The following is a 26,285-nucleotide window of genomic DNA, read 5'->3' on the forward strand; positions in this document are numbered from 1 at the left end:
CAGTTCAAGGTAAGAACATTAGATCTTTTGCCCAAATTATTAGGGGAAATCCTATTTATTTAGGCATATGCCAAGAGCACTAAGTCTGAATACACTTTGTTTCATTCTAAGAAAGTAAATTGTATGGCTTTTGATTACATTGCATAGCATATGAACAAAAATTTTGAGTTACCCATAACTGGAGAGGCATTCCATTTACACAGTACTGTACAAAGTGCTTTCTTGTACTTGGAATTGGTTTAGCCTAAGAAAAGGTTTAAAGTTAGCTAACAAAGGATCATTATTCTCATTTTAAGGGTAAGAACATTGAAAGCCACTACCTTTAGACATCAAAACTCAGAATCAAACTAAATTAATGACTACTGTGATGTTAACATTACAAAGATTTTTTTAAGAAACCCATTATGATTTATATGCTTGGCATATAATGGAAAACATTGTTACACATACTTTTCTGTTTATTTTTCTATAAGACCTTTAGGGGACAGAAATCTGTGTGAAATTTTAAGTGGGGTTATAGCTGGTCTCTTTAAAAAGGTAAATAGTGTTAATATAAGCTCTGAAAGAGAAAAGGATAGTGACACAGCAAGAAGCAGACAAGGGAAAGAAAGCTCCACATTCTGGTTAAGCAAATGAAAATCCTGTAGACAGTCACCAATACTCAGGGTCTCACTATCCTCTCCTCTACCTCCTCTGGTCACAGCCTTTCCTGAAAGCAACTACCACCTTCAGCTTAAGATCCTTTCAAATAACCAAGTTCACACATTTTCTCCCCTAGCTCTTAATTCATTCAACAAAAAAATTACCGATGGGTCTCTCTGTGCCAACTCCCAGGATTCCTGCCGGAAGTTTCCACTCTATTTGCAGAGGGAGAGAGTAAAGAGGGAATCACAAACATGTCAAACACTTTTCTCTAGAAATAAAAAGCTTCTAGTCTACAAAAACTACTGGACATGTACTCACAAGATGATACATGATGGTTTGCTTTGCAAGTGTGGGGTGGAGGCCTTGAGGGAGGAGGTGGGAAATAACCAGACAGTGGTTGTCCAGGCCCAGCTACACACTACCAGCTGGCTTCAGTTTTAAGAATGCTCGCCTCATCCTAATTGTGACATATTGCCTACCTCAGAAAGCATTGTGATGTCGTGTACAGGTATATGCCATTGTGAAGACACTGTCCAGGCAGGTGTTGGGTGACAGGGAATACTCCCACTAATTAAACAAGTTAGAGAAAAGGGTTTTTATTTATACCAGACACTATTAGAAGACACAGGACAAGACATTGAGAGATGAAAGTCATTATCACAACTGGGGAGAATTAGTAGAATCAAAAGGTCCATTTTACCAAAAGAAAGATACAAAGTTGAGGTGACCTTAGTGAAAAAAAGGCAATGGCTTTTTTTATGGAATAGAAACAAAAGTTGCTAAGGCTTATATGGAATCACAAGACTTTGAATCGCTACCTACCTTTCAACTATGTTACATAGTGACAGTAATTAAAACTACATGGCATTTAAATAAATACAGATGACACATGTCAATGGAATAAAATCAAAACCCCAGAAATAAACTCACAAATTTACCAATAATTCATGACAAATGAACAAAGTATATACAATAAAGAAAAGAAAGTTTCTATAAAGAATGGTGCTGGCTAAACTGGACAGCTATAAGCACAATAATTAAACAGGTCTTCCATCTAACACCCAAAGATACAGATTTAAGGCAACCTTAATTTTAAAAAGTGGGTGGGGTGGGTAGGGCGCTAGTCTTACACACAGCTGACCTGTGTTCAATCCTGGGACCCCATATAGTTCCCCAAGAAATGTTAAGATAATTCCAGAGTGCAGAACCAATAAAAATACTCCAAAATTGATTAATGGTCTGGATATAATACCTGAAAGTATAAAGTATATAGAAGACAATATAGGTGTCATGTTCTATGACATGACATCAGCTTTTCCTTATGTCTTAGGGGACTCAATCCTAACAGCAAGTAAGAAAGGAAAAGAAAGCTTTGCAATTGGTACTATATTGAATTATAAAAGCTTTTTTAGAACAAAAGAAAATAGAAATAGAAATTTTTAAACTCCTTCTAAATGGGAATACAAATTTCCTTTTCTTTTCTTTGTTTTTATTTTGGACCACACCCATCAGTACTCAGGGCTTACTCCTGGCTCTGTGCAGAGGGATAATTCCTGGCGTTGCTTATGGCACCAAACAGAGTGCTAGGTATAGAACTAGGGTTGTCTGCATGCAAGGCAGGTATGTGCCTTACCTGATGACCCACAGGAGAACATATTTAATGCTATAAATCAATACAGGAGTTAATGTTCACAATATAAAATATGTTAAGCAACTCAGCCACAATAAACAAACAACCTAATAAAGAAGAGCAGAAAATATGAAGACACTTCTCCAAATGATCATATAAATAAATGGTCAACAGGTACACGGAAAGATGATCATCATCGCTGATTTTCCAAAAAGTTCAAGTCAAAATCATGTGGAGCTAGCATCTCATAGCCATGAGAAAGGCTGAATAAAAACGAATAGTGTTGTGACCAGAGTGATAGTATAGCAGGTAGAGTGGGTAGGGCGCTTGTCTTGCACCAAACTGACCGGGTTCGATCCCAGCACCCCACATGGTCCCCTGAGAAGTGTTAAGAGTAATTCCAGAGTGCAGAGCCAAGAATAACCCTAAATGCCCCTGCTGCATGTGGTTCCAAAACAAAAAGGAGAAGGGTGTTGGTGAGGATGTTGAGTAAAAGGAACCCTATCTGCATTATTGTTGGTGGGAATGTAAATTGGTCTAGCTATTATGAAAAGCAGTATGGAGCTTCCCCCAGAAGCTGAAAATAGAGCTACCATCTGAGCCTGCAGTAGCACTTCTGTTTAACTGTCTGAAGAATCAGAAAACACTAACAAAAAGCTCTAGCCACCCCAATGTTTATCACAGCATTATTTACAATAGAGAAGAAAACAACCGCCCTCCCCATTAGATGATTAGATTAAAAATATATGATATCTGAGCTCCCTTTTCCCCTAGCATGTGTGGCTGGCCTCCAAGCCATGGAGAAAAATTCCTGGTACTAATCCGAGAAGGGAGCACCAAACAAAGGGTGTTGGGAGGATCTTCCCAGGATGGGAGAAGCATGCTCAAAGTAGACTATAGACCAAACATGATTGCCACTCATTACCTCTTTTGAAAACCACAACACCCAAAAGGAGAGAGAGAACAAAAGGGAATGCAGTGCCACAGAGGCAGGGTGGGATGGGGGAGATGGGGAGTGGGAGGGATACTGGGATCCGAGGTGGTGGGAAATGGGCACTGGTGGAAGGATGGGTATTTGATCATTGTATAATTGAAACCCAAGCACAAAAATTTGTAAGACTACAACTGTACCTCATGGTGTGTCACTAATAAAAATTTAAAAAATATTTATGATCTGAGGCTAGAAAGATAGTACAGTGAGTAGGGCATTTGCCTTGCACATGGCCGACCCGGGTTTAATCCCCAGCATCCCATATGGTCCCCAAGCACTGCCAGGAGTAATTCCTGAATGCAGAACCAGGAGTAACCCTTTGCATCTTCAGGTGTGACAAAATAATCAAGTCAAATCAAATCAAAATATGTGATATATAAGGTGTTGGAAAGATAGTTCAGTGTTTAAGGTGTTTGCCTGGGTTCAATCCTCAACAACCCAACTGTTCCCTCAAACACCACCAAGAGTAATTCCTGAGTGCAGAGCCATATGTAACCCTTGAAAACCGCTAGGTGTGTGACCCATAAACAACAACAAAAATATGTGATTTATGAACTATAATGATAACATTCAACTATTCAAAATGATGAAATTTTACCCTTTGCAGCAAAATATAAAGGACTTGATGGGACTAGGTGAATCAAAGTAAATTTGAAGGAGAAAGACAAATATTAAATGATTTCAGTCACATGTGAATTATAGAGACAAAGTTAAAGGGAAAAAACAAAAATAAACCTATAGGGGGTCAAACAGACAGTATATGGGTATGGCTCTTGTCTTGCCTATAGCCAACCCAGCTTAGACCCCCAGCATAACATGTGGTCTCCAGAGCCCTGCCAGAAGTGATGCTGACACGGAGCCAGGAGTAAGCCCTGAAAAATGTCGGGTGTGGCTCCCAAACCCAAATAAATAAATAAATAAATAAGCCAGGTCCATAGTAATAATATTGGGGGCAGGACATTTGCCTTGCACAGCAGACCCAGGTTCAATCCCCAGAACCCCATATGGTCCCCACAGACCTCCAGGAGTAATCCCTGAATGTAGTCAGGAGTAAGCCCTAAGCACAGGCAGGTGTTAACCTCACCAAAATAAATAAATAAATAAATAAACCAGTGGACATTGACACAGAACTAGGGTTATCTGAGGTAAAGAGCGTGGGGTGGAAGAAAAAGCACAGGAGGGTATAGAATGGAGGGTGGGCTTTATTTATAATAAAAATTTGTACTGGAGACTCAGAACAATAGGATAGTGGAGAGGGCATTTGCTTTGCACACTGCTGACCAGGTTTGAATCTCAGCATCCTATGTGGTCGCCTGAGAACTGCCAGGAGTAATTCCTGAGTGAAGAGCCAGGAGAAACCACAGAGCATTGCCTAGTGTGACCCAAAAAGCCAAAAAAAAAATGTACAGATCCTTTTGGGGGAAAGGTAATAGCTCAATGGCGGAACACAAGCCTCCCATGTATAAGACACTAAGTTCAATTTCCAACATCCCTCCCCAAAAGGGCCTCACTAGTAGCACTATTGACATTTCACAATATGTCACTCTCTCTTGTAAGGGGAATTACACGAGATTTGTAGGAGGCCTACCAGCATCCTTTTGTTCATCAAATATCACCCGCACACTGTGAGGCACCCCTGCCCCAGTTACAACACTGTGAAATGTGACCTGAAGGGCAATCTCATTCATAGATGAGAGCCACTAGCTTATAAGAGCACAAGGGGAAGATTTCTAAAGCTAGGAGTAAAGTTGTAACACTGCCTCCATAACCACTTGTCTGTATTTGGAGTCCTATTCCCTAGGAATATGCAGAAGTGCAGAAGTGTAAATTCAGGGGACTGAAACAAATGATGAGTTGTGAAATTAATCCAGTGATGAAGTAGAAATGTTACCCTCTATAAAAGTCTAAACTCTACTCAAAAATCTATTTTGAGAGGAATAAAAAAGATTAAAACACGGTTCTGGAGCAATAGTACAGTAGATAGGGTGCTTGCCTTGTCTGTGGCTGACCCAGGTTCGATCTCTGATATCCCATATGGTCCCCCAAGCCCTGCCAGGAGTGATCCCATATGGTCCCCCAGGCCCTTCCGGAAAGTGAAGACAGAGCCAGAGCAGTATTACAATGTGTAAGGCCTTTGTGTTGCATGCGGCTCACCTGGGTTCGATCCCTGGCTCCACATATTGTCCTCTGCACCCCATCAGGACTGATCCCTAAGCACAATGTCCAGAGAAACCCTGAGTACTGCAGGGCATGCCATCCCCTCCCCAAAAAAACTGACTTGATTCATTTAATTAAATTATTTAAAGAACATGAAGATAGCCCACAGAAAGGGTGAAATATTTAGAAATCTCTTGATAAGAGTAACTAACTCTGGATCAATAATGGGCACTGCATCTGGCCCCCAACCACCACCAGGAGTGATCTCTGATCACTGAGCACAGAGGCAAGAGTAAGCCCTGAGCACAGCCAGTGCACCCCCTAATCTCCCCCAAATAAAAACTCAACAATTAGTGACAATCAGTTAAAAATTGGCAAAGAACAGCCATTTCTACAAAGGACTGATACAAACGGCCAACAAACACATGAAAAGGTAGTAGACAACATAAACCATTAAGGAAGGACACAAATCAATCAAAGCTTTAGGATGGGGCCAAAGAGTCAGATAGCTCATGAGGTGAGTTTTGTAGGTAAGAGATCCTGGTTTGATCCCCAACACAGCGTGGTCTCCTAAGTTCCAGTAGGAGTGACCCTCAAGTACTGAACACCATGCACCACCAGGTGTGACCATCAAAACCAAACAACAACAACAACAACAACAAAACCCAAAAGACCTCCACAATAAAATACTAGGTTACACTCTTTAGGGCGGATATAATAGAAGGGAAATACAAGAGTGGGAGAGGTTAAGGGACTTGGTGGCAGGAAGCTCAACCCAGCTGGAATCCCTTGCCTACATATGGTCCCCCAAGTGATCCCCAAGTGATCTGCTGCCAGGATCACTCCTGAGTACAAAGCTGGAAGTACACCCTAGGCACCACCCCCAATCAAACAAAATAAAATAAAATAAAATAAAACAATGGTGTTTGTCATTTATGTTAATTCAGTAAAAAAAAAGTCAGTGAATCGTATCTTTTCATTGGTAAATTTTGCAGTATGTGAGTTATGCTAAAACTTATTTTTGAAAGTCAAATCATAAATTTCTCATCTTTTAATAGAAACTGCCATTTTTATCTCAAACTCAAAGTCCACACTTAATATAGTGCCTGTCTCATAACTCAAATTGTCCATTATTATAGCTCTCTGCCCAGCTGGGCTATTGCCCACTGCAGTACCTCATGACTCTCTTACTCAGACTTATGCTCAGCACCAGGATTCAGTTTTATGGGTTTCATTCTTAGTTTGGGGGGGGCCGCACATGGTGGTTCTTTAGGCTTACTCCCTGGATCTGTGCTCAGAAATCACTCCTGGCAGTGCTTGAGGAACTATATTTGGTGCTGGAGATTTGAGACCAGGGTTAGTCACATGCTAGGCAAGCAGTTTACCTCCTGCACTATATCCTCAGTTCAAGGATTCATTTTTCATTCTTAGAAATGGAGAGAACTGCAGAAGAGCCCAAGGGTTAAAGTGCTTGCCTTGCATCCCATTTCTATACCAAGCTTGCTGGAGACAGTCTGAGGACGCTGTCAGGAATAGCTCCTGAGCACCGCTGGGTGTGGTTCCCAAGCCCTTCCAAAAAGAAATGGAGAGAACTGCACTAGAATTCAACAGTGCTGTATTCTACCAAGAAATACAATATTGTTTTAGTAACACTGTATGTTTTGTCTTCGGCTTTTGTTGTAGGGGGGTGATGGTGATGTTTTCCCACTTATACTCAGAAGGAAATAAAGTCATGTAATCATGTCCTTTTGTTCACATTTTTCTAAAAAGTCTGTGTCTGGTAACAGCTATGTCACTTCTTCTTCACCCTCCTTTCCAGCACTGTTGTCACTAAATGACACTCTAACAAAGTTATGTCTACCAACAAAAAGAAAAACTAAACCAAGGGCCTAGGGTAATAGTACAGGGGTTAAGGCAAGTGTATCGCATCCCACTGATCTACTTTAATCTCCAATGGCAGACCCCTAAGCAGAAAGTCAGAAGAAAACCCTGAGCAGGGCCAGATGTGGTCCCCCAACAAACAAACAAACAAAACAAAATATCCATGACTTGAAAGGATTTTTTCCTAATTAGAGATATCACTGATGGGGGCAAGTGGTCAGCAACAGTATAGCAAGTTCGGTGTGCACACAGCCGATGTGGGTTAGACCTGTCTTTCCCTATGGTTCCCTGAGCACCGCCAGGAGTAACTACTAAGTGCAGTGCCAGAAATAATCCCTGAACTTTGCTGGGTAAGGCCCAAACAACCACCACCCACAGCAAAAAAATAGAAATTCCACAGGTATTATATAGCACTGTAGCACTGTCCTCCTGTTGTTCATCGATTTGCTCAAGTGGGCACCAGTAATGTCTCCATTGTGAGACTTGTTGTTACTGTTTTTAGCATATTGAATACGCCACGGGGAGCTTGCCAGGCTCTGCTGTGCGGGCGGGATACTCTCGGTAGCTTCCGTGCTCTCCGAGAGGGACAGAGGAATCGAACCCAGGTCAGCCTCATACAAGGCAAACACCATACCCACTGTGCTATCGCTCCAGCCCAGGTATTATATACATCATGAAATGTGAGTTGGAAAAACAACCAACATTTGCTTGAATTCTTTGGTTGCTATTATTCACCCTCCATCCCATTGGGAATAACTTTAGTATTTCAACTTCCTTTAGAATGTTGTCATCTGGGACTCCCTTAACAGAAATCATTTAAATTTTGAGAGAAATATTCCAACAATCTTCTCATGATTAGCTTGTTTGATTTCTGATTCTGTGTTTTTTTTTGTTGGTTTTTGGCTTTTGGGGTCACACCCAGCGATGCTCAAGGGTTACTCCTGGCTCTGCGCTCAGGAATTACTACTGACAGTACTCGGAGAACGATATGGGATGCTGAGGATTGAACCCAGGTCAGCCACATGCAAGGTAAATGCCCTACCCGCTGTACTATCCCGCTGGCTCCTATTGCTGCAAATCTTGAGGGTGGCTGGTGGATGACTTTACAAAATGAAACACGACAAAGTGATTAGTGAGTCCCTCATTAAAAGAATGCTCAGCAGTGGGTACATTGCCACCCAGCAGGTCACCCTGTACCCTGGGATGAGGGCATCAGCAGCCTGATGGTGCCTTCAGGTTTCCTGACACCCCAAAATTGCCACTGTGCCTCTGGCCAGACCCCAACAACTTGGGACCATGTTTCCTGAGAAATTTAAGGGCCAAAAGTTAGGTATGTGGGAACCATGTCCACAAACTATCTCCGGCTCAGCTATACAAGCTCATTTATCAGACTTGCTTCAGAGACCCAGAAATAAATCTCGAAAGAGATCAAAAGCAGGCCTTTTAAGCACATTAATGACCATGAGTCAGAGACTGACAAATGAATCTCGGAAGAGCGCAGCATGCCACAGAGATATCTCCCCACCTCGTGCCAAGAGGGGGCACCTCAGAGGGGGGCAGGTGTTTCCCTCCACCTGCTGCAAATGAACCCCAGCAGCCGCAAACCTCCAGAACCCAACTGCCACCACGTTCACAGTCAACCTTCACCGGATCATCCCAAGCTCCTGCCGCCCCCTATGCAAGAGAATGAATCATCTAAAAAAAAAAAAGGTATGTGGGAGTAGTGACTGAAAACTCCAAGCTTCATGGAATTGGGATGGGAGGGTTAAGTGACCTCCCCCCATCTCCCCGCCCTTCCAGTTCCTGACAGTCATGCCCACAAACTGCCTCTGGACACCATTTAAGTGCATTAACAGCCATGATTCAGAGACTCACAAATGAATCTCAGAAGAGAGCAGTACACCACAGAATGCCTTTGGACTCCAAATATTTTTAAAAAATTTAGAATTCCAGGATCATGCGGCCACTTTCGTGGCCACATGACATCTCATACTACTCATAACAAGGAATACAAATAAATTATTTAGCATCTGCCTCTGGGGCATGCTTGGACAGTGATGGGAAAATTAAAAATAATGGTGCTGGGAAGGTGTAATGGTGGTGGGGAAATTCAAAATAATGGTGGTAGGAAGGTGTAATGGTGGCAGGATTGGTGTTGAAATAATGTAATCAATTATTGTGAGCAACTTTATAAAAATAAAATTAAAAAATAAAAGAAAAGGATGTGGAGATCATGCCTGCTTCAGTCAGCTTAATCAGTGCTTTAATCAATTGCAGTACTACTACATTAAAAAAAGAATGCTCATTCAGCCGAAGAGAAGAACATGGAGGGCGGGATCCAGAGATCCCGAAGGAAAAAAAAACAAAAACAGTTTCCAAAAAGAGCCGAGATCATCAGGAAGTCCGAGATGGGGTAGGTACCGCATCCCGCCTCCCCGAGATGGACCCCCGGTGACCAGAAACCTCTACAAGCACAGGTCGAGTATGCGGGAACTAGGACTTTTCCTCAAAACCTCTCTCTAAATACAAAGTGATCCATGGGAAGTAAACCACCTAACGTTTCTCTCTGAAAATCATAGTTAAGCTTTGAGCACGGCCACAGCCCCAGAAGCACAAGGACTTAATGCAGAACCCAGCAGCTTGGAGCAGAAAAGTGAACGGGCTATGTGTTAACCCAGGCCATCAAGTCTGCCAGAGGGGAAAGGGTGTTGGTCCCTTCTGCCCTCCTCCCTCTGGAAAGAAAGGTGGCGGCCACATGGGAGCTTTGTGGACAGCAGGTATGAGCCGGGGGTGTGGGGGCGACTAAAACCTCATGGGAAGGGGGGCGTTCCGGTCCGTCCTTCACGCCCTACCGAGGCCACCAGTTGCCCCCCATGAGCGGCTCTCCAGCACGGCCACAGCCCCAGAAGCACAAGGACTTAATGCAGAACCCAGCAGCTTGGAGCAGAAAAGTGAACGGGCTATGTGTTAACCCAGGCCATCAAGTCTGCCAGAGGGGAAAGGGTGTTGGTCCCTTCCGCCCTCCTCCCTCTGGAAAGAAAGGTGGCGGCCACATGGGAGCCTTGTGGACAGCAGGTATGAGCCGGGGGTGTGGGGGCGACTAAAACCTCATGGGAAGGGGGGCGTTCTGGTCCGTCCTTCACGCCCTACCGAGGCCACCAGTTGCCCCCCATGAGCGGCTCTCCAGCACGGCCACAGCCCCAGAAGCACAAGGACTTAATGCAGAACCCAGCAGCTTGGAGCAGAAAAGTGAACGGGCTATGTGTTAACCCAGGCCATCAAGTCTGCCAGAGGGGAAAGGGTGTTGGTCCCTTCCGCCCTCCTCCCTCTGGAAAGAAAGGTGGCGGCCACATGGGAGCCTTGTGGACAGCAGGTATGAGCCGGGGGTGTGGGGGCGACTAAAACCTCATGGGAAGGGGGGCGTTCTGGTCCGTCCTTCACGCCCTACCGAGGCCACCAGTTGCCCCCCACGAGCGGCTCTCCAGCACGGCCACAGTCCCAGAAACACAAGGATTTAATGCAGAACCCAACAGCTTGGAGCAGAAAAGTGAACGGACTATGCGTTAATCCAGGCCATCAAATCTGCTGGAGGGGAAAGGGTGTTGCCCCATTCGCCCTCTCCTCTCTGGAAAGAAAGATGGCGGCTACACGGGAGCCTTGTGGACAGCAGGCATGAGCCGGGGGAGCGGGGGCGACTAAAACCTCATGGGAAGGGGGGCGTTCCGGTCCGTCCTTCATGCCCTACCGAGGTCACCAGTTGCCCCCCACGAGCGGCTCTCCAGCATGGCCACAGCCCCAGAAGCACAAGGACTTAATGCAGAACCCAGCAGCTTGGAGCAGAAAAGTGAAAGGACTATGCGTTAATCCAGGACATCATGTCTGCCCGGAGGGGAAAGGGTGTTGGTCCCTTCCGCCCTCCTCCCTCTGGAAAGAAAGGTGGCGGCCACATGGGAGCCTTGTGGACAGCAGGTATGAGCCGGGGGTGTGGGGGCGACTAAAACCTCATGGGAAGGGGGGCGCTCCGGTCCGTCCTTCACGCCCTACCGAGGCCACCAGTTGCCCCCCACGAGCGGCTCTCCAGCACAGCCACAGCCCCAGAAACACAAGGATTTAATGCAGAACCCAACAGCTTGGAGCAGAAAAGTGAACGGACTATGCGTTAATCCAGGACATCAAATCTGCTGGAGGGGAAAGGGTGTTGCCCCATTCGCCCTCTCCTCTCTGGAAAGAAAGATGGCGGCCACATGGGAGCCTTGTGGACATCAGGTATGAGCCGGGGGTGTGGGGGTGACTAAAACCTCATGGGAAGAGGGGCGTTCCGGTCCGTCCTTCACGCCCTACCGAGGTCACCAGTTGCCCCCCACGAGCGGCTCTCTAGCACGGCCACGACTCCAGAGCACAGAAACCAATTTCTTAACTATCTGACTTTCAGTAGAAATACTTCCAGGGTCAATAAGTAAAATAGCAGAAATCCAAAACCAACATTTAATTCTTGAACCCAGCTGTAGAAAGCAAATCACGTCACAATGCTTTTTCAGCTTGTCTGATTTGGGGGGGGGGAGGGTAAACTAAATAATAGTGGTGAATCTTTTGTTGAAACAATGAATCTAATCAAAGCAGATAGAGTGTTAACTAGAATTCATCTGCCCCACAGGGACTGGGAGGGGTGGGGGGTGGGGTTTTATTGGGGTTCTTCATGGTAAAAAAAAAAGTATTGGTAAAGGGAAATGTGTTTGATATTTGCATGACTGAGACCTAAACCTGAAAGCTTTGTAACCTTTCCCACGGTGATTCAATAAATAAAAAAAAATAAAATAAAATAAAAATAAAAAAAAAAAAAAAAAAAAAAAAAAAGAATGCTCAGCATCGGGACGATCATGCATGAAAGAGCACTGCTCTCGAGGTGGCCTGCAGAGTAGAACCGTCATCAGAGCAGATACTTGGCAGGCTTTCCAAACTTCACTCGGACCCTGATTGCTTTCCTCCCTCTCAAAAGACCAACTGACAAACTTCAGAGACTGGTTCTTTCTTTTTCAGCCACAGGGCATCTACTGTAAAAAGATAAAAAGGAGAGCAGACAGAGAAGGCTATGTGCTCTCAAACAGAAGGCCTCAGTAGACAGGCAGAAGGCAAGAAGCTGGCCAGGCAGACCAACGGCAGAGCAGCCCAATTTGACGGCAGAAAAATTCATTTCAACTTGCTCAGATAGATTGCCTCCAGACACTGCTTCTGCCTCCCAGCCTCAGCCTCCACTCGGATAACCAAGGATCCTTGAGCTCAATGAACCTTTGACAAGATCCAAATTTGAGCAACTGCGGAGAATGGCCAATCTGTAAAAAAAGAGGTGGAAGTCTTCTGCAACTTTGTAACTTCATTCTGGCCGATTGACTTTCCAGTAAAACATATCCCCATTGAAAATACATTTTTCTCAACTTGGTTCTGGACTGCTAGTTTTTCCCCTGCTAAGGTTTCTTTGCCTTTCCCTTCTACTATCCAATCAATCTTTCTGTTTCCCACTCCCACCCCTGCCAAAAAAGAAAAAACCTACTTTTTCTGAAAGGTTTGAATAGTTCACTTTATTTGGGGGGATTAGGAGTTTGGGGCAACATCTAACAGTGCTCAGGGACTATTGTCCTCAGGAGTGACCCCTAGCAGTGCTTGGGGAATCATTTGTAATACTGGAGATATGAATGACAATCAGTTGCATGCAAGATAAGTGCCTTAATGCCTGTTCTCTCTGGACACACTTTTATGGTTTTAAATCTCTTACAGACTTCTGTCATTAGAAAATATGCTTACTGCCTGAGAGGTAGTGGCTCTTTTTTTTTTTTTTTTTTGCTTTTTTTTGGCAGGCGGTGGGGGGAGGAAACCACACTCAGTGGTACTCAGGGATTACTCCTGGTTCTACACTCAGGAATCTCTCCCAATGGGTGTGGGGAACTATATTGGATGCCAGGAATCAAACCCATGTTGGCTTCGTGCAAGGCAAGTGTCCTCCCCACTGTACTATCTCTCTGGCCACTGGCCCCACTTCTATAACTACGTTTTCTAAAGAGAACATGTTGCCTAAGCATGGAGAAATTACGGAGAGTAAGATGTGTAAATAAAAGGTAGAATGAGAGATATGGCTAATGATAAAGGAAAAATAAAATGAACTATTTTGTTTTTCCTGTTGTTTGATATTTGGTTTGGGGGCCACACCTGGCAGTGCTCGGGAGTATCCTGGCTCTGTGCTCAAGGATCACTCCTAGCAGACTCAAGGTACCATATGCAGAACCGGGGAACAAACTTGGGTTACCCATGTGCAGGACAAGCGCTTTACCTATTGTACTAACACTCAGGTCCCAAGGGCTCATGATCCTTTAAATCCAAGCAAAATTGTATTAGAAGAAAGGTAGGCATGGTAGTATAGTGAGGAGGGTGTTTGCCTTGCATGCAGCCGAACCAGGTTTGATCCTCGGCATCCCATATGCTCTCCCAGCAATGCCAGGAGTAATTTCTGAGCACAGAACCAGGAGTAACCCCTAAGTATCACCAGGTGTGACCCCAAAAGCCAAAAAAATAAATAAATAAAAGAAGAACACTAAGATCACTATGGTGCTCATAAAATACATTAATGGAGGGCCAACGTGATAGTATAGTTGGGTAGGGCGCTTGTCTTGAACACGGTGGACGTGGATTCAATCCCTGGTACCCCACGTTTCCCTTGAGCTCCGTCAAGAGTGATCCCTGAGCTCAGAGCCAAGAGTAACCCCTAAGCACCCGCGGATGTGGAGTTTAATCAAAAAGTTTAAAACCTTAAACTATTTATACATTAATGTCAGTAAAATTCTCTGAGAATGAGAAGAGTAACACATAACTGTACTAATGGCATATTTGACTTCCATCTTGGAAAAGCGGTTTCTGTTCAAGAGCAGTGATTAATTTCACACCTCCAGAACCTCAGCTTTCACAAACAAGCAGTACTAGTCCTGACCATCCATTGATATGCTCCAACTCCACAAAACCCTACCACCTCACTTTCCTACAGCCCTCAAATGAAAAAGCTTTATAAATGAGTCAGATTGGAAATCCACAAGTAGAAGAGAGCAGATACACGGAACACGAATAAATGGATAAATGTGTGAAGTAGTTTAGCCTTGTGGATTTGTGGGGGTGAATTTTGGGCAACATGTGGCAGTGCCCTGGGTTTATTCCTGGCTCTGCACTCAGATCACTCCTGCTGGTACTCAAGGAACTATATGGGGTGGTGGGGATCAAAACCAGATCAGGCATGTATAAGGCAAGAACCCTACCCACTGTGCAAACTCTCCAGCCCCAAGGCTGATAGATTCAGAAAATGAAAAAGTGCAAAATATTTTGAGGGTGGTGAAAGTGTGATTTATAAGTAATGTCTATTTGGAAGCCAGAGCAATAGTATAATGGCTAGGGTGTTTGCCTGGCATGTGGCCAAACCAGGTTCAATTCCTGACATCCCATATGGTTCCCCAAGCTTGCCAGGGTCATCGCTGAATGCAGAGCCAGGAGTAAGTCCTGAGTACTGCCAGGTGTGACCCAAAAATAAGAAGAAAAAAAGAAATATCTACTTAAGCCATTCAGATGGTCAAAATTCTTCTCATTCTAGATTTGATCTGTGTCTACCTTTTGTGGGTCACAGTTCCCGAAACACTTGGAATTTCCTAAATGTTAAAATGTCTCTTTTGTGATGTGAGTGAAGTGGCTTTTGGAAGCATCTAAATAAGACTGAAAGTTGTTTGTTGGAAGTACCATTCTGGAGAAATAGATCAGTGGTTGAGTATATACTTGGCATAGAGGAGGCCCAAGCTACCTCTCTGACTACCTTGGCAGTTTCCCAAGCATCACCAAGAGCAACTTAACTTCTGAGCATTGAGTAAAAATAGCCCCTGAGCACTGTATGTGTGCCCACCACAAAAAAAAATTTACTACCCTGAGTGTGTGTGGGTCAGAGGGTAGGTAAGATAGAGAAGGGACCAGTATGGTAATTATAGTTGGAAATGATCATACTGGACAAGAGCTGAATGTTAAAAGTAGGTAAAGGGAAATACACGATAACCTTTCAGTATCTGTACTGCAAACCACAATGCACAAAAGGAAAGAGAGAGAAAAGAGAGAGAGAAAGATAGCACAGAGAGAGAGAGAGAGAGAGAGAGAGAGAAGTACCTGCCATAAAGGCAGGCTTGGGGTTGGGTACGGGGTGATGGGAGGGAAATTGGGGACACTGGACCTGGGAAATGTGCACTAATGGAGGGATGGGTGTTGAAACATTGTATGACTGAAACTCAGTCATGAACAACCTTGGAACTGTGTATCCGATGGTGACTAAAAAAAATATTCTCAGTACCTACCAATCTTCTGCAAGTTGAATCAGTTGTGAAAGGTCAGTGATGTTCTCATCCGTGGCTATGTAAAGAGACCTCCATGAAAATCAAAAGAAGTGGTTTCAAAGAGCATACAGGTTGGTGAACATGTGGGGGGACCTGGAATGCCACCCCCTGCCTCATATCTTCCCTATGCATCTCCATTTGGCCTTACATTGACATTCCTCTGCACTATAACCTGTAATCCAGCAAGTCAACTGAATTCCTGAGCACTGTAAGCCCTTCCAGGAGGTCTCCAGAACTCCAGAAGGATGTGTTGGGAGCCTCCAATGCGTGGTTGATTGGCCAGGAGCAGAAGGAACAGCCGGGCTTTACAACTGGCCTCTGTGATGGAGGCTGGTCTAAGGAGCCAGATTGCTCTGCTGTGAAATGTATCACTATATCTGGGTGGATAGTGTCAGAATTGAGTTTCTATTTCCTGACACCCTACTTGGTGTGTGAAATTTGCTGGCTGGTGTGGGGGAGCCTCCACACACACCCACTTTGGAACTGGCTCCAGGAATCCATTTACATGTCATTAGGGACGTTTCCAAACCCCTCAGATGTACGACACCAAGAGCAAATTCAAATGTAAACTATGGGGTTTGGGTGATCACACTCTATCACTGCACAGCTCATAGAGGTACTAAGGATGGAGGTTCTTCAACGGACACAAATATACTGCTGGAGTGTGGGTATGTGGGGAGCTGGGGAGGAGTGCATGGGGGGTGGATTCTATAGGAAATCTCCACCTGTCACTCATTTTTGCTGCGAACCTACATAGCTCTAAAAATCAGTCTTTAAAGAGTGGAGGTAGGGGGATGAAATAAGCACTAGAAAAGCAGAAAATACTCATGGTAGGAGTCAAGTGGGTAGATAGATGAGCAAGAGAGAAAATGGGGGTAAGCTGAAGGTGGGAGTCCAGAAGAATTAGACAGTTCCTGAGAGTTGCATATGATTTAACATGCCATAGACGTCACCTCTTCTGCTGCATATAGGTTCTAAAAGACACAGCTGTTAGAGACCCAAGAGATATTACAGAGGCTAAGGAAATTGCCTGGCAGGCACTGAACCCCAATTTGAATCCCGGCACTGCATCTGACCTCTCAAGCAAGTGATCCCTGAGCACAGAGCTAGGAGCAGCCCCAGAGCACCCCAAAGTGTGGCCCAAAACATAAAAATGGAAAAGACATACCTTAACCTGGAGAGCACAGGAGTAAGGTGTTGGTTTGCATGCAGCGTACGCCAGCTTGATTCCCAGCACCCTATATGGCCCCCTGAACCCCACCGGAGCAAGCCCACAGCACAGTCTGGTGACCCAAAAGCCAAGAAAAACATTAAAATTCTACAACTATACAAGATTTTTCCCTGCACCAGGTGGTGCTCAGGGCTTACACCTGACTCTGTGTTCAAGGATCACTCCTGCCAGGACTCAGGGAACCATTTGGGGTACTGGATATTGAATCCAGGTTGACAGTGTGTAAGGAAAGCACCTTACTTGCTGTACTATCGCTCAGGCTCCAGCTTACAAGATTTTCAAAATTTTTCCTGAGGTATATAGTACAAAATGGGAGGATAATAAAAACACGCAGAACACATTTTGAATTGTGGCTAAGAAGTGTGCAAAATTTTTTAAATGATTTTTGGCTTTGGGGTCACACCCAGTGATATTCAGGGATTACTCCTAGCTCAGAGCTCAGGAATTACTCCTGGTGGTGCGTGTAGGACTATATGGGATGCCGGAAATCGAACCTGGGTCAGCTGCATGCAAGGCAAACACTCTACCCACTGTACTATCACTGTGGCCCAAAGAGTGTGTAAACATTTAGGAGTTTAGGAGAGATAGCACAGCAAGTTGGGCACTTGTCTTGCACTTGGTCAACCAGGGTTCAATCCCCAGCATTCCATGTAGTTCCCTGAGCACTGCAAGGACTGATTCCTAAGCGCAGAGCCAGGAGTAACCCCTGAGTATCACCAGGTATGGCAAAAAAAGACTTCAAATATTCAAATCAGAAATATGGACTAAAAACACCACCAATAACTCACCCAAATTACTTCACATCTCTATTATAACTATGTTTCCACCAAAAAATCACCAATATGTCCACCTGATCTCAATAATTCAGTGATATTCCCAATATAGCTCTGTAGATTCCTTACATGCTATCGTGGAATTCCTGAAATCTATTTTCTTTATTTAATTTGAGGCAAATCTATCACTATATATATATATATATATAGTCAGCTGCAGATATAGTACAGGGGTTACAGCATTCTGCTAACGCTGGTTAAAATCCCAGGCACCACATAGAGATCCCTGAGCATCGCCAAGGTTCATTCCTGAGTACTTAGAAATAGCCCAACACCCAGACTCCATCTCCAGCTATGTTCCTCTTGAGTCCTGCTAGGAAAGATCCCTGATTGTAGAGCCAGGAGTAAGCCCTGAGAATTAACAAGTGTGACCCAAAACCAACAGAAAAGAAACAGCCCCTGAGCACTGTTTGGTGTGGCTCAAGTCCCCCACAAGACTTACACATGAATGAATGTCTCAGAGAAAGAATGAATAAGATAGACAGGTATGTACATAATCTTTTGACCCAACAATGGAACTTGTAGGAATCCATCCTACAGATTTTCATAAGCTTTGCCAAAGTGGCATATCAGCTGTCCACTGCAGAACTGTCTTTGACAGAAGGAACTGAAACGATGCGTATGAACTTCAATAGGAGGTGGGTGATTCAAACTGCAGGACACATCCAACATTTGTACATATATGGGGTTCACATAAGACCCATAATAACCACAGGGGCTTGGAAGGATTGTGCAGCCGGTAGGGCTCTTGCCTGCTTGCCTTGCACAACCTGTGTTCAATCCCTGGCATCCCATAAAGTTCGTGGACACCACCTGGAGTACTTCTTGCGTAAAGAACCAGGAATCATCCCTGAACATTGCTGGGTATGATGCAAAACCAAAAAAAAGATCCAAAGGAGTCACAGAAATGAATCGACCTTGGAGGATCCCAACAACATTAAACACTTTAAATTCATAGAATCATGGGGTCCAGGAGATGGCTCAAAGGACTGAAGTACATGCATCACATGGGCCCCTGAACATTGCAAGGTGTTCCCCCCACAGTCAATCCATCAATTTTCTAGAATTACCAGAGATAGAGAATGATCCACAAGGGATCAGATAGGGAGAAGTTAGAATAGCATGTTTCTTTTGTTTGGTGGGGTGGGGAGGGTCAATGGGAGTTCGGAGGCTACTCCCGGCTCTATGTTTTGTGGTCACTCATGGCGATGCTCAGAGGAGCAGGCATTGCTAGTGACCGAACCAGTGTCAGCTGAATTCAAGGTAAGCACCATAACTATCTCTCTAGCTCCAGGCTAAACATTTTCATCCATCATTTGATTGTGGCCTGTTTTTAAAAATAAACCATTGGGGCTTTCACATGGAAGTTGAAAGAAGTGATCAAGAAGGAAGCAGGCAAAAGCCTAGACCTGTTAGCTAATAAAGTTTGAACACAAAAATATAAGAGGAGGAGGGGCCGAGTGTTAGTACAAGGGAAGAGGGTGTTTGCCTTGCATACGGCCAACCCGGATTTGATCCCCAGCATCCTTATGGCCCCCTGAACACCAGGTGTAATTTCTGAGTTCATCGCTGGATGTGACCCAAAAATTAAAAAAAAGAAGAAATATAAGTGGACAACCGTGACAAAAAACAATATCCCATTCATGTTCATGTTACCTATGAAATTCCTTCCTGATTTCTCATACCAACCACTGCTCATGGTACAATTCTAGAAAAAATTCACAGAAAAGTGAAATTGAGGTTTTTGAAAGCCAAGGTGTAGAGAGGGTTAAAAACCTGATCCATGCATGAAATGCAAGACACATGCAGAACAAACCACACAGAACATGGGGGGAGGGGGAACCAATGGTTTCTGAAGAGGTGGGGCTATCAGACAGGGAAACTCAGCAGTATGATGACTTGGCCTTTTCATTAGTGACTGGGCCAGGTCTCAGAAGGAGAAGTGAAGAAAAGTAAAGAGTAGATTATGGAGAACGATTCCATTTCTGCTTCAAATGGGAACTTGTTTCAAGCATCACAAGGCTCTATTTATAGCTAATATATTTTGACATATCTGAGTTCAAGCCAAAGCCGTTTCTTTCCTTCCTCTTTGCCAAAGGGCAATCTTCCCTTTGGGTTTCCTCAAGAATGAAGTTGATAATATTTTAAGAGGTTATCACAACGGATTGATTGATTCAAAAATAAAATCATAGTATATAAAACTTATTCCATTAGAGGAACTTGGAAATTCACCTTTAAGTCTATGTCTTAACTGTTGAGTTTTCCTCCAATGCCTGTATTTGCTCTGAATCTTTGTGGTACCCTTGGATGCTACAGTACATGAAGGCAGAAACTTCACTGCAATGCAGTTGACTATGCACTTTTGCAAGGCAACTTTATCCAGGCTTTCATTTGGGTCACCTTAACACATCAGTGGCTGGACAAGTGAAAAGTTTCCACTTGGGGGAGTCTGGAAAACTTTTGTACATTTATCTGATTACTCACCACAGTATAATAATTCTTGGTAAGTGGAGTAGTTTCAAATCCCTTGACAGCCTTGGGGGAGAGTGGTCTCTCTGTGAAAAAGACACAAAATGGTGTTAACATCATAAACTCTAAGATGAAGACTTTAAAATCCAATGAACATAGTATAAATAATATCAAGCAGAGTGATGAAGGAAAATATATATTTCAAAACAAGTGAAACTCAATGGCCAGAATATGGAAACAGCCCGAGTGCCCGAGAACAGATGACTGGTTAAAGAAACTTTGGTACACCTACATGGAATACTATGCAGCTGTTAAGAAAGATGAAGTTATGAAATTTGCTTATAAGTAGATGGGCATGGAGAGTATCATACTAAGTGAAATGAATTAGAAAAAGAGGGAATGACTGCACTAAATTGTGTAATATAAAATAACATGAGATTGACACTCAAGGACAGTAGACACAAGGGCCAGGAATACTGCTCCATAGTTGAAAGTCTGTCTCATGAGCTGGGGAAGAAGGCAGTTGGAATAAAGAGGAGATCACTAAGTCAATAATGGTTGGAGGAATTGTTTGGGATGGGAGATGTGTGCTGAAAGTAGATAAAGAACCAAATGCAATACCCTCTCAGTATCTATTTGGCAAACCATAATGCCCAAAAGTAGAGAGAGTATGGGGGGAATTGCCTGTCATAGAGGCAGGGGGAGAATTGGAAAGGGGGAGTATACTGGGGACATTAGTGATGGAGAATGTGCACTGATGGAGGGATGGATGTTTGATCATTGTATGACTGAAACTCAAACATAAAAGCTTTGTAACTGTGTCTCACAGTGATTCAATAAAAAAGTGAACTATAACTTTACAAAGCTATCATCAAATCTTCTCAGGGCCAGAGTGATAGTGCACCGGGTAGGATATTTGCCCTATATATGACTGACCCAAGTTCGATTCCTGTCACCACATATGGTCCTCCAAGCACTGCCAGGAGTAATTCCTGAGTGCAGAGCCAAGAATAACCCCTGAGCATTGCTGGGTGTGGCCCAAAAAGCCAAAAAAAAGTATGTTGAATTTTAATTTATTTTACTTTTATGCACTATGATTTACAATGCTGTTAATGGTAGGGGTTTCATGCATAAAACATTACAGCACCACACCCTTCACTAGAGTGTCTGCTTCCCCTCCCCCCCGCCACTGTCCCAGTGCTCCATCATATTCCAGCCCTACCACCACCTCCATATGGTAAACTTCCTACTGACAACCAATTATCAGATTCTGCGTTGGGTATTTGCTATTACTTTACTATGTATATTTTATCACAGATACGAGATGATTCTGTGTCTGTCCCTCTCTAACTTCACTCAGCATGATTCTCTCCCGATCATTCAAGTAGGAACAAATTACATGATTTCATCTTTTTTTTAAATAGTGGAGGTGTATTCCACTGTGTACAAGTTGTCATAGATTCTTTACTCAGTCAGCTGATCTTAGATACTTAGGTTGTTTCCATCTTTTTTAGCCTTTACATTTTATGTTTATAACAGCCGTGTTGGACAGAGAGAAGCCACTCATTTTGCAGGAGAGTTAACTCACTAAGGTTCAAAGGGGGTGTAATAATTTACTTAAGACCAGGCAAATGGTAGTCAAGACTGCAGCCCAGGGCCGTCTCCTTAGAGTCTATAACCTGAGCCACTAGCGCTGAGAAATATAGCTGCTGAAGGACTCTGGTCATGGCATGGACGTGATTCCTAGTGGAGTCCAGAATAGGCAGCTATTTGCTGTACAGAAAATACTTTACTTGCTCTGGGGTCAGAGTGATAGTACAGTGGGCAGGGCATTTGCCTTGCATGCGGCTGACCTGGGTTCGATCCCTGGCATCCCATATGGTCCCCAGAGCACTGCTAGGAGTAATTCCTGAGCGCAGAGCCAGAAGTAGCACTTGAACATTGCCTAGTATGATCTAAAAAGCCAAAAAAAATCCCATACTTGACTTGATCTAAACCTGGGAGTGCTGGGAAAGAATGGGTGGCCAGAATTCAGACAGGCAAAAAAAAGACAGCAAAGAATTTAAGGCAGGAAGATTCCAGAAGCCCATCTGTAAACATGGCATGGCTCAGTGCAGGACTATGCCTGAGACAATGAATATTCCAGCCGGACCAGGTTAAGTAGAGTACAAATAGGCAAAAAGGCAGCCGGGAGGGTTTATTTTTGTCACTTCCCAGTGATAAAAAGTGGGATACGGCTAGTTTCTGGAAGCATTATGCTACTTCAAGATCCACCTGGTGGAAGTGGTGTGGGGAGATATACCTGGATCAATCTAGTGGATTCACAAGTCTTTACTGGACAAACAGTACAGTGATACCTTTGAGACAATAAGTGACAGAGCCAGGACTTGAACCCAAGGTATTGTATTTGCCAAACCTGCTCCTGAGCACAGAGCCCTGAGACAAAAGAACTCATGATGTTTTTACTCAATTATGACATCAAGCAGCCTGGATTCAAGTGAAACTTGCTAGAAAATCAAGTGAAAACCATCACCCAGCTTTGTAAGATATAGAAGAGGAAAGGAAAGGCTGCGGGAATGGATATTTACAATATTACAATGAAAATAAAAATTAAGTATGTAAAGTAAAGCAGACAAACAAGAATCAAAAAGAAAGAAGCTGCTGTGGGATCTCTGGGTGGCCGAATTTTGTTTTGGTACCACATCAGTTGATGCTCAGAAGTAATTTCTGAGTGCTGGTGGTGCTCGGGGGACCATATGGGATGCTGGGAATTGAACCTGCATCAGTCATGTGCAAGGCAAATACCCTACCCGCTGTACTATCACTCTGTTTCCCCCACCCTGTCCATGAACTACTTTTGATAAAATAAAGTCTACTTTTTGATAAAATTAATAAAGTTGTCAAATCTGAGTAAGAGAGAAAAAAGTTTACTGATACCAGCAGTAAAATGGGATATCTCTAAAGACCCCGGAGATAGCAAAAAAAGATAATAAAGAGATAAATTTGAACAACTCTGTGCATATACAGCTGATAACTACATAGAGAAGGAACCAATTTCCAAAAAAAACCTACTACAACTCAACAAATGTGAAATAAACCATTTGAATAGCTTTATAACTGTTAAGGAAATTGAATTCATAAATTTAAAACTCTAGAAAAAGAAATTCCCCAGTCAGAAGAAGACAAATACCAGATGATCTTACTCATATGTGAAATATAAAGAGGCAAAACCAGAGAATACACACTGGCTAATGACAACAAACCCTCAGGTTTTGTTTGACCAAGGGGGGGGAGAGGTAACTGAAGAGGGGGAGACAAATAGTGACCCAGGTTCAATGGTGGAGGGATATTGGCTCTTGGATAGCAGGTGTGGTACAGTAACATTGCACATCTAAAGCATAGATATTAACATTATTGTTAACCATGTTACTTCAAAAGTTGTTTGGGGGGCCACACACAACAGTACTCACGGAGCTAGTCTCATCCTCATCCAACAGGGGTCACTGCCTATAATGTCTGGGGGCCCCTTAATGCCATGAATGGAATTGGGGTCAACCACATATGAGGCAGGATACCATAATCTCTGTACCATCTCTCTGGGCCTCAAAAAAATTTTTTTTTGCTTTTTGGGTCACACCCAGAGATGCATAGGAATTACACCTGGCTTTGCACTCAGGAATTACTCCTGGCGGTGCTCAGAGGACCATATGGGATGCTGAGAATTGAACCCGGGTCAGCCACGTGCAAGGCAAACGCCCTACGCACTGTGCTATTGCTCCAACCCCAGGACCGCAAAAATTTTTTTTAATTTTTTAATTTGCAAATTTTTATTTTTTTTTGTTTTAAGACAGTATGATTTACAAAGCTGTTCATAATAGAATTGTTTCAGGCACACAATATTCCAATACCAATCCCACCACCAATGCCCCCTTCCCTCCACCAGTGTCCCTAGGTTCCCTGCCACTCACCTCCAGCCTGCCTTCTTGGCAGGTGTATAACATATGTATTTCATACTACTTGCTCCCACAAAACTTAAAGAAATGGCAAATGCAATTATCAAAAAATAAATCAACAAAAGTCAATCTGTAGTGAATGGTTGTTATATGATTTTAACCTATGTAAAAATTTTCAAATCATTTAATAAAATACAATAAAGAAATTAAAATCATTTAATACAATATAATAAAATAATACAAATTATTTAAAACTGCCTATTCTTATTTACATAACTAAGTTTTTAACTTTGGTATCTAAAATATGTGGCATTCACTTTTATTTTGTGCTTGGATATTATTGCAGTAATCGCCATATCTTCCTTGTTGACAATAGCTAAAGCAATCCTTGGGAAAAAAGAAGATTGGAAGCATCACCTTCCCCAATTTCAAACTGTACTAGAAAGCAGTAGTTATTAAACAACTATTTCTAGTATTGAAATAGACTCGCAGACTAATGAAATAGAGTTGAATATACTGACACAGACCTTCAAATATATAAACAATTAAACTTTGACAAAGGAGAAAAAAATGTCTTCTGGAGCAAGTAAAGCCTCTTTAACAAATGGTGCTAGGAAAACTGGACAGCTATATGCAAAAAAAAAATGAACTCAGACCTCTGTCTAATGTCAGGCACAAAAGTCAGATCAAAATAGATTAAGGAGCTCAATATCAGACGTGAATCTATAATGTACATGGAAGAAAATGTAGGCAGAACCCTAAATGACATTGAAGCTAAAGGCATGTTTAAAGATGAAACACCACTGACCAAGTAAGTGGAAGCAAAGTTAAACAAATGGGACTACATTCAACTAAAAAGCTTCTGCACCACAAAAAAAAATGGTGACCAAGATACAAAGACAGATCAAGAAATGAGAAAAACTATGTACCCAATACTCATCAGATAAGGGGTTAATATCCAAGATATATAAGGCACTGGAAGAACTTTTTTTTATTTTAAAGAAAAACTATATAATGTCAAAAGATGTTGGGAAAGCACTTATCAAAATTCTACATGGTTTAGGAAAGAACGATTCCCAGAAAGATGGGGAAAAAAGAAATAAAAGAGGAACTTCTTCAATTCAATAGAGTCATCTACAAAAAAGCTACAGTGAGCCTCTTACATAATGGTGACTAACAGAATGCTGAGCACTTTCCCGTGTCACCATTAATATTTGGAACCCTCTTTCAATGAGGTCACGAGGCTAGAGTTGCACACACAGATTAAAAAAAAACTACAGAACCCATAAGAACTTGCGGTCTCCCACTGTTTTCTTTTTCTGTAGAACTAAGGTGGAGGGTGTCTATCCAAGGTCTTATGAGTGAGAGGTGGCCCAAGGCGATTCACTAAAAGTGCAGATGACTACTACCACGAAGGTACTCTGCCAGTTTCCTCTGTTGCTTTGCTCCCAAATATACCCTGAATGTATTCGATATGCCAAACACAGTAACAAGAAGTCTCACAATGGAGACGTTACTTACTGGGCCCGCTCGAGCAAATCGATGAACAACGGGAGGACAGTGCTACAGTGCTACAGTGTCTTATCTAGCTGACAGCCTTTTGTCTCAACATTACTGATGCTGCAATTTTTACAGGCAGGAGTGGGGTGGGATAGGCAGAGGCTGGTAATGTGCATTTGGGAAAACTGTGCCTGAAACTGAAACCAGGGGAGAAAGCAATAGTACAGCAAGTAGGGCATTTGCCTTTCATGCAATCGACCCGGGTGCAGTTCCCTGAGCACCGTCAGGAAGGATTCCTGAGTGCAGAGCCAGGAGTAACCCCTGAGCATCGCTAGGTGTGACCCAAAAAGCCAAAAAAAGAAAAAAGAAAAAAAAAGAAAGAAAGAAACTGAAACCAGCCCAAAGGTATGGAGGCCTTTGAGAAAAAAAGACCCATCTCAAAGCCTAGGGAGGCCACTCAGATGCAGAATTCCAGGCTCAAGCACTGATGAATCCAAGAATGGAGAGGCACAAGGAATGTAAGAACAAGGCTACAATAGCAATTCAAGAATGTACCACCAACATTAAGCTGACTCCTAAGGACAGTAGAC

The 26,285-nt window shown here is 43.2% G+C and overlaps 1 protein-coding gene across 4 annotated transcripts in view; it reads right to left on the bottom strand.

Moving 5' to 3' along the window:
• Positions 1-26,285, bottom strand: part of ARHGEF6 (Rac/Cdc42 guanine nucleotide exchange factor 6) — a 171,451-nt gene that overhangs the window by 72,983 nt on the left and 72,183 nt on the right. For all 4 annotated transcript variants that reach the window (XM_056130214.1, XM_056130216.1, XM_056130215.1 and 1 more), the window contains one exon: positions 20,258-20,328. In XM_056130214.1, the coding sequence (XP_055986189.1) occupies positions 20,258-20,328 (71 nt within the window). The remainder of the gene's footprint in view (positions 1-20,257; positions 20,329-26,285) is intronic.

Source organism: Sorex fumeus, unplaced genomic scaffold (genome assembly GCF_029834395.1).
Source record: "Sorex fumeus unplaced genomic scaffold, SorFum_2.1 ptg000075l, whole genome shotgun sequence".
Lineage (NCBI taxonomy): Eukaryota > Metazoa > Chordata > Mammalia > Eulipotyphla > Soricidae > Sorex > Sorex fumeus.